This window comes from Hyaena hyaena, unplaced genomic scaffold, assembly GCF_003009895.1.
Source record: "Hyaena hyaena isolate Hyena2069 unplaced genomic scaffold, ASM300989v1 scaffold_58, whole genome shotgun sequence".
Taxonomy (NCBI): domain Eukaryota; kingdom Metazoa; phylum Chordata; class Mammalia; order Carnivora; family Hyaenidae; genus Hyaena; species Hyaena hyaena.
In genome coordinates, this window is record NW_024080689.1 from 584,782 (window position 1) to 600,197 (window position 15,416).

Below are 15,416 nucleotides of genomic sequence, written 5' to 3' on the forward strand. Positions count from 1 at the left end.
GTCCTACCAAATGGTTATGGACAGGAGTTGAATTTAATCGACACACAGTTAGGTGCCACGCACCGTGGAATATTTGCGAATTTTGATTTTATCGGATTTGTTTTTTCATTATTTTGGAGCCAACACGTGTTTCAGTCTCCATTCCTAGACATCTCCACAGCGCCTTGTGAGGCTCGTGCGTCTGCTGGTATATACCGGGTGGAACCACCACGGGAAACTTAGCTGGACGATCTCCGGACTTGGATTCTGAGGGGGTGAGCTTCGGTCTGGGGCTATCGAGGTCGGTGACTCTGGACGAGCCGGCCCTCCTCACGGGGCCCTGGCTTTGCCACCTGTGAAGTGGAGGGGGCGGGCGGGGGCGGGACTGGTTGGCATCTCCTGTTCTTTTTTTTTTTCTTTTTCTTTTTTATTTATTATTATTATTTTTTTTTTTTTACAGATAGTTTATGGTCAAGTTGGTTTCCATATAGCACCCGGTGCTCATCCCCACAAGTGCCCTCCTCCAGGCCCATCCCCCTGGCATGTCTTGTTCTGGCTGGTTCTAAGACTCCCATCTCTGGGATTTCATTGGTCATTTGCGGAGCCTGACACAGAGGCAGTTTTAATAAATGTTGGCTTCATGAATAAACCAGTGACAGCCGGATCCCACCCTAAGCCTTCCAACTTTGCACTGGCATCTCTTTGGGACACCGGCGTACCACGATGCCTTTGGGTGGGAGGAGCCTCCTCCAGGCCCCCTGAGGGGCGAGCAGACAGGACAGATGATCGTCCTACCTTATTGAGGGTGTTGAGGGCTGCCTGGGCTGCTGTGAGCGCCGGCTCCGCTTTGGCCAGGTCCTCCTCACAGTCCTTTCGTTTCTGCTTCACCTCCTGCATGATGACGGCCACCTTCTGCTCTTCCTCATCTGCGACAGCTTTCTCTCTGCTCACCTTGTCGGTCTCTATGCCCACCACCCGGATCAGCTTGTCTGCGTCTTCGTTCTTCTGCTTCACCTCCACTTCCTGGGTGGCCAGCTTGGCTTTCAGATCATCCACCTGCGGCAGAGAAGCGCTGGGCTTACTGGGAGCAGAGGGAGTTCGGACACGGGCCTGGGGATCCGGCCTTGCGGAGAAAAGTGCCAACTCCTGATGCGAATGGGCCAAGCTGAGCTCTCATCTGGGACCAAGCGCCCTGCCCCGGGAGAGGAAAGGGACCCTGGACGCTCTCTTCTTCCTCCCTCTACGGTAAACGTGGTGGATGGAAGATTCTAAGCAAGATTCTCCCCGATGCCCACAGGACTTAGGCTGCTTCTCGCTGCCGTGGGTGCCTGCGTCTCATAAAACTCCTCATGCCTCGTATAATACTTTGCACATAGTGGGTCTGTTATAAAAATCAGTCATATTTAATTGAAGTTGGCCAACATGAAGTATACCAAGAATTTAGCAAGTTCTAAAAAGTGAGTAGGTACAGTGCATCCTGAGACACTTGAAGGTATGAACGGACAGCGGCCATGCTGTGTATCAAAGCAGACCGTTGACCCACAGGTGCAAAATCCTGGGGACTGGGAGACCAACCCGTTCTCTACAATAACCAGCTCAGGAAGCCAGCCTGCTACCTGGAAGTCGCACATTCAGGACTTCCTTTCTGCAGGAAGCCAGACTCCTGAATGCGTAACCATCCAGGAAGACAAACACCAGCCTCAGAGCAATTGGCCCCAGATGGCCAGGACTTGATGAATAACGGACAACTCCCTTAATTTTTGCCCCTGCTTCCAACTTAAGACCAGCCAGAGACAGTCAAACACAGTCCCCTAACTGACCACACAGGATCAGTTCTACCAAGCCCTGTGCCAGCTCTGCAGGCCACCAGGCCGCAACAGGACACGCCTGACACCCTTCCTTTCTGCCCACCACGAGGCTCTCCCCCTACCCCCCCCCCCCTTCTGCCTGCTTTGAGTCTCTCCCAAAAAGCAGGTGCTTGCTGGAGCCAGCTCTGAAGAGGCAGTGTTTGCTTGCTCTCATTGGTTCGGTCTTTGCTGATTTCCACAATCCTTACAAGCAACAGATGACCAGTTGAAGTGGACCCAGTAGCCCAGACCAGACCCCAATGGGCCTCTCCATCCGGCCTCTGTATTCATATGCGTTTTGGAGGAAGTGATAAAATGATGGGAATATCAGCACGTAGGAAACCGTCTCCTCTGATCCGCTGAAGGAGAAGGGATGGTTTTCTACATACATTCCGTTCCGGAGAGTACGGTGGTTCTCAGAGTGTGGTTCCCTGGAACACTCTCAACAGCAGCGTCACCTGGGTACTTGCTAGAAATGTAAACTCACAGGCCCCCTCCAGACCTACTGAGTCAGAAATTCTGGAGGTGGGCCTGGCGATCGGTGTTTTGACAGCCCCTCTGGGTGAGTCTGGTGCCCATTTAGGTTTGAGACCCATCGGCCTGGTTTTCAGGCCCTTTCATTTGCAAAAGGAAGACTCAGATCGGCTCATTTCTGGCAAGTCGAGAAAAAAAGCCATTTGTACACGGCCCCTCAACTTTACCTCACAGAATGCCCTCCCGCCTCTCGATTGTTCCGCAGAGTCTCTTTCACGCAACAACCCAAGATTACTTCAGAATTCCTGGAACACGTCAAATAGATTCAAACGCTTTATCATACAAAACGCATCAGGGGAAAAAATAAAACAGAGGCTTAGACGCTGCTGATAATTCCCTTTTCATGGCAGATCAAAAGAAAAGAAAAGGAAGGCAGGGGGAAAAAAAAGAAAGAATGCTCTTTAATTTTGTGTATTCATGGCAACTGGAGACTTTTTGTTAACCTCAAGTGAAGGCCTGCTCCCGAGAACAAGCCTTATATTCCCGTGCTGGAAGGTTAATCCATTTCTATCTCCCATGGTTCAGCTGCAGGGAGTTATTTCTACAAGGACAGAGATGCAATTGTAAATCAAAATGATTGAACCACATAATCACCGCGGTCGGCAAGCACACCAGTAACTTTTTGTTCCTTTATAAATCCGGGGAGATTTGAGAAGATTGGAGTGGGTTTATTTTCATTTTTTTTTATCTGTTGTTTGTCTGTTTGTTTTGTGGCTTGCAGATAGGGTTTATGACCTCAGGCCCCAGTAAGTAAGCGCCACCGCTGTGAATGCGAGCTCTGCAGCACTCAAGTGGTGACAAGGAGTGACACGAAGGTCCTGCCATTCAGAACTAGACCGCTCCCCACACAGCTGAAGAGAAGGCATAAGTCAGGCTCATTTCACGGCTCTTTGGCGACAGAACCGGAAGTTGAAGTAGGTTGGAACAGGAAGTTGAAGTAGGTCACGTTCAAACTGCCTCTTCTCTTTTCCTTTATTCAAAGCATTGGAGCCCCTCTTTGGGTATCCCACCCCTGTCCCCAGAGAGGGGGGTGAAGAGGGAAAGGGGCAAAAATAATGAAGAGACCCTCTCCTCAGTCTTGCCAGCTCGGTGAATCTAAGTGGGAGGGGGGTGTCAACTGAGTGGGGTGACGAGAGGCTGGTGGTGAGAGACCGTCCCCTCTTCAAGGACCAGGAACAAGATGCTGAAGAGGAAGGCCAAGCTTCCTGGGACCGTCTCCTCAGAGCCACACAAGGAAGAGAGAGAACCGAGGGTCACTGGCGGAAATCCCTAGTGCGCAGAGCATTAGAGGCCCAGAGGTCTTTGCCTTCTTACCCCGGGTCTTTCTGGTCACCCACCATGTTCTCCTGAGAATTCACACTTCACGTAGGCTTCTCTTCTCAGACATGGCGGCTTCCCATCTGTAGTAGACATCTGTTATGTTTGTCTGCCTAATAAAAACTTCTCATCCCTGTTCTGGAAACACAGTTTGAATTTCCCTTGGGGAATATTCCCTTCCCAAGTCCTCATAGGCTGGATGGGGCTGACTCCAGAGGTGGGCCTTTGATCTTTGCTTGGCCAAGGAGAGTGTCCGCGTCATAGAGAATGGGTCACGTATGGGCAAACCAATGATCTGAAGAGGCCAATCAGGGCTGCTGACCATTTACCCAGGAACTTGGTACAAAATCCTGGGAAAGACGAACTCCTCCTTACAGGGAAGTTGCAAAGCAGACCGAATAGGAGTCTGAGGTTGACAGGGCCATGGGGTTGCTGCCTGGACAGGGATATTTAGTGAGAATCCGGCTCCAGGCCTGTCCAAATTCAGCTCTATCTCTGAATCTGTACTTTCATGAGCCAACTTATTTTCTTTTTTGTTGCTGTTTTGCCTAAACGAGCTTCAGCTGGATTTTGGTCAGTGGCCATTAAAAGGATCCTGATAAATATATCACATAATCTCATCTCCCACCCCTTCCTCCTTTTCTTCTTTTTTTCTCTTTTTTGCTAAGTGAATTTGAATTCTTTTTTTTTTTTTCCCACTTGCACCGAAAGAGTCCTGATGAATACATCATGGTAAATTACTGAACTGTCAACTTCAGGTAAATTCGGTGGCCTGAGATTATTTGAAAGCCCAAGAGAGATTGAATTTAAGAGTCTCCAGATGAACTGACTCGGGGAGTAAATCTTTGATGGAGGGAATTGGTAACAAACTGTAGGCCTTTTACGAACAATTCTTCAATGCAACAGCCCCTCTTCCTCACGAGCACACCTGAGCTAGACACAGAAGGGAGGGTGACAGTGGGTCCTGAAGATTCCAGGAAATGGTGTGAGACCCAAGTCAGGGTTGGGGGTGCTGACGGTCCCAAGAGAAGGAACAGAAGGGACACCACCCTCATCCAAAGATCTGGCGGAACCAGCCACCATCAGTGGAGCCAGTGAGAGCTGGAAGACCACACCACGAAGCTTCACCAGCTGCCTCTTGAAATCACACCACCACCACCACCACCACCACCACCACTGAGATGGAAAGGGGCAGAAGACCCTTCACAGGGAAAACAGCCCCAAGGAAGAACTAGACTCTGAACTGACTGCTCTCCAGAGACTGAGTTTTTAACTGAAGTGACCAAGTCAACCAGAAATGTAAGATTAATAACTTCCTGTTCTTTTTTTTTTTTAATTATTATAGTGTATTTATTTTTGAGACAGAGAGAGACAGAGCATGAGTAGGGAAGGGGTAGAGAGAGAGGGTGACACAGAATCTGAAATAGGCTCCAGGCTCTGAGCTGTCAGCGCAGAGCCTGATGCGGGCTCAAACCCACAAACTGTGAGATCGTGACCTGGCCGAAGTCGGACGCTTAACTGACTGAGCCACTCAGGCGCCCCTCTTTTTTTTTTTTTTTTTTTTAAGTTTAAATGTTTATTTATTTTTGAGGGGTGGAACACAGAATTTGAAGCAGGCTCAGAGCTGTCAGCTCAGAGCCTGATGTGGGGCTCGAACTCAGGAACCGTGAGATCACGACCTGAGCTGAAGTCGGATGCTTAACCGACTGAACCACCCAGGAGCCCTGAGAACTTCCTATTCTTAAATGAAAAAGATGGATCTGGAGCTAAGTTAAATTCAGTTATAGAAAAATGAAGTGATGTTTCTGACCAGGTGACTCTAAGCATGAAACTATGTCTAAAATTTATAAACTTCAGATGACCATATAATTGTTATTGTCATTATTACCATTGTCATCGCTACTCTTAATATTGTCAACATTGCTAAATAAATCTGGAGTCCATATGAGCCAGAGTTGTGAGATTCATGTAGCCCACTCCCACTGGATTATGAATACCAAGTTCTGTCGTAAGTGGGTAGTAGGGTACTTATACAATATAATTCAAATCATTACCCTTATACTAAGATTATGAGGATATGCTTAAGGCTTTTTCTGCAAAGGAACGTTTCAGATGAAGGGCTTACATCAGAGTTAGGAAGCCAAGATACCATTTTTACAAGAAGAATCATCCTCATAACCATCCATAAGCATGAAATATACACCCCATGTGCACAGTATTGGAGGACCCATCCTCCATCCTCACTCAGAGCTTGTAGGTGATTCGTTTGCTTGGCTGCCTAGCCATCTGCCATCTACTCATTTATCTACACACTTAGAGAACATCCTACTGTGTGCCAGTGAATCCTGGTTTCTGCCCTTGGGTGCCATGCCGCCATGACAGTATGGCAGGATATATATAAGAGCAGAAACATAACGCAGGGATGGAACGACAGAGAATGGAATGAATAACTGCTCAGAACATAGAAGGCGCTTCTGGGGGTGGAGGTAGCCAACTGTTCAGGTCTTGACAGTGACAAGCTGGCAAGTCAGGGCACACAGAAAGACAGAGAGATGTGAACTAGCTGTGGAGATTTGGGGCAACCTGGCATCAGTATTGCTGGACAATGGGGTACGATGGGGTAGAAGGGAGGAAGAAAGGGTGGCGCAAGACGCAAGGGTACAGGTTGAAAGTTCTAGAAAAGTTTGGAGAATCTGAAATGTAGGGTCTAAAACATTAAGGTCCACGTTAGAGAAAACTCAATGTTTTGAGCAGAGATCAGTCTAATAGCTGGTCCAGAGCTGTGCTGTCTAGTTTGGTGAATGAGCACCTGAAATGTGGTTTGTCCCACTTGAGAGGTGCTGTAATTATAACCGCACACACACTAGTCTTTGAAGCCTTGCAGGAAAAAATATTTCACTAATAACTTCTTTATACATTGATTACACTGATTACATTATGGATGTATTGGGTTACATAAAATGTATTCTTAAAATATATGATAAAATTAGGTAAATTTAAGATATAACGTTAGAGGGGCGCCTGGGTGGCTTAGTCGGTTAAGCGTCCGACTTTCGCTTAGGTCATGATCTCGCGGTTCGTGGGTTCGAGCCCCGCATCGGGCTCTGTGCTGACTGCCAGCTCAGAGCCTGGAGCCTGTTTCAGTCTGTGACTCCCTCTCTCTCTGACCCTCCCCTGCTCACACTCTCTCTCTCTCTCCTAGAAATAAAAAAAAAAATTAAAAAAAAAAAGATATAACGTTAGAATCAAATCCACTAGTTTCATTTTACTTCTTTTGACACAGTTAATAGGAAATTTAAATTTGCATCTATGACTTGCAGGATATTTCTGTTGGACGGTGTGTTCAGAATGTAGTTTGAGAGACTAAGGAAAATGCCATTCATTCATTCATTCATTCAACATTGAACGCATGCCCTCTCTGTCCAGGTACTGTTTTAGGCACGTGGGACACATCAGCAAACAGAACAGATAAGGATTCCTGTCCATGCAGAGGTTGTCCAACAAATAGTAATCGAGAACAAAAATAACAAATAAGTAAATCATATGTTAGAAGGTGTAAATACTATGGGAAAAAGGTAAAGTAGAGCCCAAGAAGCGACTTGGGAATGGAGCAGGGTTGCAATTTCAAAAGGGCTCCTCCGAATAGGATTCACTGAGAAGGTGACATTTGAGCAAAGAAGACGAGATGAGGGAGTGAGTCAAGGGGGTGAGAGAAGGAAGAACACGCAGGGAGAGGAAACAAGCCAGTGCAAAGGCCTGGCGCGTCTGAGGAAAGAGCAAAGAAGGGGCGTGGCCAGAGAGGAATGTCACGGGCATGGGGTAGCGGGAGATGAGGTCTGAGAGTCTGGGAGTGGAGACTGGGGCACCACTTTAGCGAGGGAAATGGGGGCCATCTCAGGGCTTTGCGCAGAAAGGTGACTTGCTCTGATTTCGGTCTTGAATGGATCACTCTGGCTGCTCCAATGATGATGGGCCCAAGAGAACAGAAGGAGAAGCAGACAAGTGAGTTAGAAAGGTACCGTGGGTACCCGGGTAGGATCAGTGGCCTAGGTCAGGGGTGTACCAGCGTGGGAAGGTGCACAGTGGGGGGATCCGAGCATATCTGAAGTTAGGGCCAACGGCGATTTTCTGATGCGTGGGCGCAGGGTGTGTGTGTGTGAGAGAGAACTGAGAAAGGTCAAGGATGACCCCAAGGATTTTGGCCTGATGGGTGATGCAAGAGGTTGGCAGGTGAAGCAGGTTCAGGATCAGGGAACACCGCAGAGTTCCATGTATTGAAATGATTTAGGTAAGAAGTGTCCGAATTAAGACACAGAAAATGGGGATAGAGCAAGAGCGGTACACTGGAGAGATATTTAGGAAACAGACAAAAGTTGTTAATTCTTAAGTGGGAAATGAGGGAAGGGGAGGAATCGAAGATAACTCCCTGCTTTCCAGGTAAGTGCGTAAATGGAAGTATCACTCATTGAAGTAGAGGACTTTGAAGGAGAAGAAATGGAAATTGATGCCAGGAATAAAGAGGCTTCTCCACTCTTCACCCGCAGGTAGAATTGGGTTCGCCTAAGGTATAACCAGTCTTCTCCTGGGATGATGGGTAACTTCCAGAGGATGGGGAGGGGAGGGGGATCAGGGGCAGCTGAGATGACAGTTTTCTAAGGGTACCATAGGTAGTGGGAGGAGGAGGCAGGAAGAGGAAGAAGTGACAGATGTTAAGAATCTGCTTTCTGGGATTCTATCTTATGCTGAGTTCTAGAAGTTCAGAGACTGAGGGTACTGGAAACACTAGAAGGTGTTGGGAGAGAAGATGCTACATTTCCACAATAGAAGGACATGCCAGGTAAACTGCTAGGGCCTTTGGCTGGGATCTGTGTCCCTCGACCTGCCCTGAACTGTAGCTCTGGAAAGGGGTGTGGCCACGGCACAAATGGAAACCAAGGAGCATCATGGACAACTGTCACGTGTCATCGGTGGACAGACACCAAGTTTGGACAGAGCTCACCGTGCCTGAAGGTAAACAAAGAAAAAGCAGAAAGGGTCTTTGTAGAAATACAGAATAAGGATGGGAAAACCATCTAGGAGACTAAGAAGAACAACACAGCTCTGGAAAGGACATAACATTGGATCTAGGAAAAACATGGAGAAAGCAGTCCGCCATCCTCAGTAGGATGGCTTCTGTAACACAGTTGCAAGAAAACAGGCTGAAATAAAAAAGCAGTAGGAGGTGCTGGACAGGGGAAAAGGAGGAGATGAGGAAGGGCTGTTGGGATATTAAAAATGTAATAGCGTAATTAAACCCTGCTCTGGAAGCATAGGAAGCAGAAGCAATTATTACACACTATTAAATTAGAACTGTTCAGGATAAACTTGTAAGGCTCTCCTAGAACATAGAGGGGAAAAAAAGCCAAAAAGGATGAGATCAGTGAGTGAGAACATAATAGATGTGGGATGCAGAGAAGCCATCCAGCAAATCATTGCTCCTGGAGGAGAGGCCAGACCAGATGAACAAAACCGGATAAAAGAAGACAGATTTTCCGAGCAGAAGAAATTTGATGTGAACAGATTCCAAGGGCTCACTGCATCCCACTAAATAAACTCAAATCCTCTAGACCTATTACATCTACGGTTCAAGAAACTGAAGCAGGGAGACAGGACAACCCAGAAGAAGCAAGTTCAATAGTTAGTCCAAAGGCAAAGCTCTGAAACAATAAGCAAAAGGCTTAGATATCCAAAGGAACACATGATGCCCATGGATTAAACTGATTACAATTTTAGTTTAACGGTGCAAATGCACCTCTCTTTAAAGAGAGACTGGCTCTGCTTCTGGCAAACAGAGCACCAAAAAAAAGGGCCATCAAGGGACCGGCAGCATTTGAGAAGGTTTTGAGAAGGAAGCATTTGAAAGGTAGAGAAGGTTCCAGAACTGTCCTCAATTCTCGATGAAAGAACAGGAAATTGAAACGAAATTGTTCCCTTTGGAAGAGTAAGTAGAAAAATCTTACAAGGACAGGGCAATAAGCACCTTCTTTCGATGGCCAACCACTTAGGGATACACGAGGAAACGCAAGGAGGCAGGCTTTAAGAAATTAGGAAATTAGGTCCCCATAGCACCTGGACAGATGACACGGTGAGACACAAAGAAACCAAAGAAGATCGGTATCGTTCTGCAACCATCTTTTTTTGTTTTGGAGATGGAGGGGAAGTGGACTGGAGAGGAAAGGAAGGTGGCCGAAGAGGAGGAGAGGGGTAACAAGCAAGAGAGAAGAGGAGCCCCAGAGGATTCCATCATCAGTAGGCGGGAGCCGACCAGACCCGAAGCGGACGGCGTGCCCTTATGCAGTGAGAGCTCAGCCTTAACTTCTGGAATCGTTTCTGGTGACTCTGAGGCCTCCAGGAAGCCATGAATGATTTCCAGGTCTGGACTGTGATCTCTCCAGTTCCCTGGAACGGGGCGCCCCCACTCCGTCTCAGTGCCCTGCATACACGAGCCACGAGAGAACGTTACCCACCTGGGCAGAGGTGCTGTGAAGCTTCAGCAACCCGTTCTCCAGACGCTCCATTTTGGACTTGAGCTCTTCTCCATTTCTGCGCAGCAAGCTCTGGTAGAGTCTGACGAACTCCAGGAAGGACTTGGGAGTTGTATAGTTGTAGCGCTGCTCATTGCTCAGATAAACCTGGGACATCTGGTTGACACTCGTGTGGACAAAGGCCATGAACTTGCTAACTGACTGCTTGACTGCGGGCTGAAGTTGAAGGGCAGGAAATCAGAGACACTGTCTGGATGTGAAGACGGGAGGTGATGGCCCACCCTCCTCGTTGCCTCACTACATGCAAAGTTTTGCTTCAACAACTCTATCCAAGCTTGAGCTTGAGTCCTGAAACTCTGGACACGGAATTCCGTGTACCCGAGGTGGAGAGGATCCCGAGGAGTGTCTCCTTTGCCCTCTTACCTCAATGCCTTCTGTGTTCTTCAAGAAGCAGAGGCTGACAGACTCCAGTGCCTCCCGAGGCCACTCGTGGAACCAGTCGATGGCCGTGCAGTTCACAATGGCTGGAAACTTCCTGCTGCGGACTCTCAGCTTGTTCCCCACAGGGGAGAAACAGAGAGTCACCTGAGAAGTCAGGAGGGTGGGGAGAATCAAGAACGTATCAGAGAAGTTCTCATAGGAAGATAGATACAGCTTTAGGTTCTTTATTTCCCACAAAGTTGGGACACACATTCAACAGAGGGGAAAAAATAATCTGTCAATACCACCCAGGCTTCCAGCCAAGAAATTAAGAATGCTGGGACTGCATGAGGCAAAGGGGAGGCTACTGGCCTTGAAGCAGATGAGAAGGGCAGCCTTGGAAAATTGTTCAGGCTGAGAAAGGCACGCCACCCACAGCACCCCCTCCTAGTACAATCAATAAGGATGGCTGTGTCCAAAATACCAGTAGAGGCTCTTAGGAACCATCTCTGTTCCGCCTACCCGGGGCAGTAATTCTCCTATACCTTCAGCTGTCGTCGGACCCGATCTATAAAGAACTTCCAGCAGTTCCCTCTGCTGTCTACCAGACCTTGACTCTTGACTTCATTCCTCACATTGTTTATGATGTTTTCAACTTCATCATCGGAATAGAGGTCTGGGATCTCTCCTGGGAGAAATGGGACACAGACGGGCAACTTTCACATCTCTCTGCAGAATGCAATTGGACATGAGAGCTTATCCAGCCTTGGGACACAGGGCCCGTGACTTTTTGGCCATGTCCCACCATTCCTGCCAGTGAAATTAAACAGACACCATATCTGCTCCAAGCCTGGGACAAGGGGATGATACTTTAAAGAATGGAACAGACTACATGGCACCCTTTTGTCCTGGGCCAGGAGTTGGTAGCAAGAGAGCTTTCAACTGTCTACATTTTTTACCTAAGGCATTGACTTACTAATTGCTATTAATAAAAATTTTGCTCCTAAAGAGCTTAAGATTTAGTAGGAAGAATAAAAGAGATGTAAAATGCTCATAAGACCGTGAGTGAAAAGGGGGGGGGGGGATGAGTAACATGTAGACATATCCATATATTGATGAAGAATGAGCTATCCCTTTCTATCAGAGGAGAAAGGGAGAGAGCGGGAATGACTTCAGGGAACTTAGTATATGCTAAGTGTGACATCTTAAAATCAATGGGGAAAAAATGAACATTCAATACATGGTATTAGTCTCCTTATAAAACTATGTTAACTGGGGCACCTGGGTGGCTCAGTTGATTGAGCATCCAACTCTTGATTTTGGCCCAGGTTATGATCCTAGGGTTGTGGGATTGATCCCCACATCAGGTTCCACATTCGGCTTGAGATTCTTTCTCTGCCCCTCCTCTTAAAAAAAAAAAACCAAAAAACCGAAACCTATGTTAATTAGAACAATACAAAATTGGTATGGGCCAAATATACAGAACACTGAAGGCAACACCTAGAAACAGACCTAATTATAAACAGGAAATTGCTATTAAAAATCAGTGTGCAGGGGCGCCAGGGTGGCTTAGTCGGTTAAGCGTCCGACTTTCGCTTAGGTCATGATCTTGCGGTTCGTGGGTTTGAGCCCCGCGTCGGGCTCTGTGCTGACTGCAAGCTCAGAGCCTGGAGCCTGTTTCAGTCTGTGACTCCCTCTCTCTCTGACCCTCCCCTGCTCACGCTGTCTCTCTCTCTCTCCTAGAAATAAATAAAAAACATTAAAAAAAAAAATCAGTGTGCAGCCAGTGACGGATGGATTAATTAATAAGTGATGTTAGGTAATTCAGTATTAAGGTTAAAAATTAAAATTAGAATGCTATATACAAATACATTTTAGGCGGATTAAAGACATAAATATGAAAAGTAAAACAGTAAAAATTTAAAAATAAAACGCAGGAGGAGCACCTTGGTGGCTCAGCCAGTTAAGCTTCCAACTTTGGCTCAGGTCATGATCTCACCATTTGTGGGTTCGAGCCCCGTGTCGGGCTCTGTGCTGACAGCTCAGAGCCTGGAGCCTGCTTCAGGTTCTATGTCTCCCTCTCTCTCTGCACCTCCCTCACGTGCACTCTGTCTCTCTCTCTCAAAAATAAAAAAAAACATTAAAAATTTTTTTTTAAATACAATGCATGAAGTAATTTTTATCATATTGGATAGAACAAAAGTTCTGAACAGCATGGAGCATTAAAAAAAACTGTTAAGTTTTACAGCATTTAAACTAAATCAGCATGACAAAAGTCAGATGCAGACTTCTAAAGAGATTTACAACCCATATAAGGAACAAAGGGTTAGTATCCAGAATATAGAAGGAACTCTTACAAATCCATAGGAGAAAACCAAAATACCCAAGAGCAAAAGGTCAGACTGTATAAATAGGTAACTCACAGCAAATAAACCCTCAAAAAGATGCTCAAAGGGGCACCTGGGTGGCTCAGTCGGTTAAGTGTCCAACTTTGGCTCAGGTCACGATCTCAGTTTGTGGGTTTGAGCCCCATGTCGGGCTCCGTGCTAACAGCCCAGAACCTGGAGCCTGCTTCAAATTCTGTGTCTCCCTCTCTCTTTGCCCCTCTCCTACTCACACTCTGTCTCTCAAAAATAAATAAATATTAAGAAAAAAAACTTTTAAAGAAAAGATGCTCAAGGTCGCAAGTAAAAAGGGAAAGAAAACAATGAGATTTCATTTCACGCCCATTGGCAAAAACTAATGTGTGAGATATACCAAGTGCTCGTGAGGCTAGGAGGAAGCAGGTATTCATGTGCGGCTGGTCAGAGTGAATTTGCACAACTACTCTGGAGAGCAGCGTGGCACCTTTTATAAAGTTGAAATGCCCATGCCAGACAATTCAGTAATCTGTTTTGGGCACCTATTGGGAAGAAACTCTCGCGCCTGCACACTGGAAGTTTCCATTTTGCAACCTCATGATTGCATGGGAGTTTTATTGCTTTCTGCACGTCCAGAAGAGTTTGTAAAGAACTATAGAAACACATAATGGGAAGAAAGTAAACAGGGGTGGTGAGAGCATGAAGACTGTGAAGAGATTGGGAAGAGAGAGCTGGATAGAGCAGAGTTGTGAATCAGGGGCCAGGGGGTAGGCTCCTGACTCCAATGGAGGAGTTGGCCTTGGGGAAGAGGCATGGTCACCTTGGAGGACAGGAGAAACCCACAAAGACGTGGGGAAGGGCTGTGCGGTATGAGGGAAGCTGTGAGTCTCCTTCTGAACAGCCTGGTCTTCTCAACAATAGAGGACACTGAGGGAGGTGAGTAAACACTGGTATAGGTAACATCTTGAAAATGCTGGATATGATGTAAAGGTGAGTGTGACTCACTCCACGATACTCTACGGACCCTAGGAAAGCTCTTCCCCATTTCCAGAGCAAGGCTTTAGTTGGGTACTGAGGCTGTGCGGACCTGGAATCACGGGAATCCATACCCACATGCTTCTTCCTTCCTCCATAACCAACACAGAAATGTGAGCATCAGGGAAATGCTGGACATGGGAGGGCCATGGGGACCACTCTACCCATGTTACCTCCTTGTGGGCTTGGATGAGGTCCAGAAAGATGGGTGGGTTCGCAAATGGCCTTAATTAATAACTGATGTTAGCGAATTCGTCATGTATGAAGATTGAAAATTAAAATTAGAATGCTATATACAAGTACATTTTAGGTGAATTCAAGACATAATTGTGGAAAAGAGAACAGTAAAAATTAAGAATAAAAAAAGATGCAGGAGGGGCGCCTTGGTGGCTCAGTCGGTTACACATCCGACTTTGGCTCAGATCACGATCTCACCGTTCATGAGTTCGGATTAGTAGATCTGAGTGATGGGAACTCTGATTTTGTCTGTCAGTTAAGCTGCTACGCTTCTGTGCACTACCACATCTGACGGAATGCCTGCCAACTTCCAACAAATTTCTGGTCTTCCTGGGCTGACGACACTAACCCAACTAGGAGTTCAGTAAGAATTTTATACTAATTAGACTTCATTGTTTTCAATTTTTTAAAAATGTTTTTTAGTTATTTCTGAAAGAGACACAGAGTGAGCAGGGAAGGGTCAGAGAGAGAGGGAGACACAATCTGAAGCAGACTCCAGACTCTGAGCTGTCAGCACAGAGCCCGACGCGGGGCTTCAACCCATAGCCGTGAGATCATGACCTGAGCCAAAGCCAGACCCTTAACCGACTGAGCCACCCAGGCGCCCCATAGACTTCATCGTTTTAAGAGGTAAAAATGGAAACAAAAATGGATTATCACGAAAGCGACTGTTCACCTTCTTCCCTTAATTGGACAAATTTACCTTCCATATATCAAGGTATTCCGCAGCATGCATATAAAACATCCTGAGCTGTAACTTGTCCAAACCAAGGTCTTAGTAATGAAATAACCCCTTTCTGTCTCATTTGATAAAAGCAGAAGTCTGTGGAAACTGCTAAGGAAATGGAATGATACTCAGCATGTGTTGGGGATTAAGGAGCTCAGGGAAGTTTTTTTTTCTTTTTAATTTTTTTAAATATTTATTTTTGAGAGAGAGAGAGACAGAGACAGAGCTTGAATGGGGGAGGGGCAGGATGAGAGGGAGACACAGAATCCGAAGCAGGCTCCAGGCTCTGAGCTGTCAGCACAGAGTCACGAACGTGAGATCATGACCTGAGCCTAAGTCGGATGCTTAACCGACTGAGCCACTCACGTGTCCCAAGTTTTTTTTTTTTTTTTTATGTTTTATTTATTTCTAGGAGAGAGAGAGAGAAAGAGAGACG

The 15,416-nt window shown here is 46.6% G+C and overlaps 1 protein-coding gene across 1 annotated transcript in view; it reads right to left on the reverse strand.

Moving 5' to 3' along the window:
• DNAH9 (dynein axonemal heavy chain 9) overlaps positions 1-15,416 on the reverse strand; it is a 332,337-nt gene that overhangs the window by 109,033 nt on the left and 207,888 nt on the right. Inside the window, exons 46-49 of the mRNA XM_039231630.1 lie at positions 11,167-11,309; positions 10,625-10,786; positions 10,184-10,417; positions 775-1,035 (exon numbers count right to left, since the gene is read on the reverse strand). Coding sequence (XP_039087561.1) covers positions 775-1,035; positions 10,184-10,417; positions 10,625-10,786; positions 11,167-11,309 — 800 coding nt within the window. The remainder of the gene's footprint in view (positions 1-774; positions 1,036-10,183; positions 10,418-10,624; positions 10,787-11,166; positions 11,310-15,416) is intronic.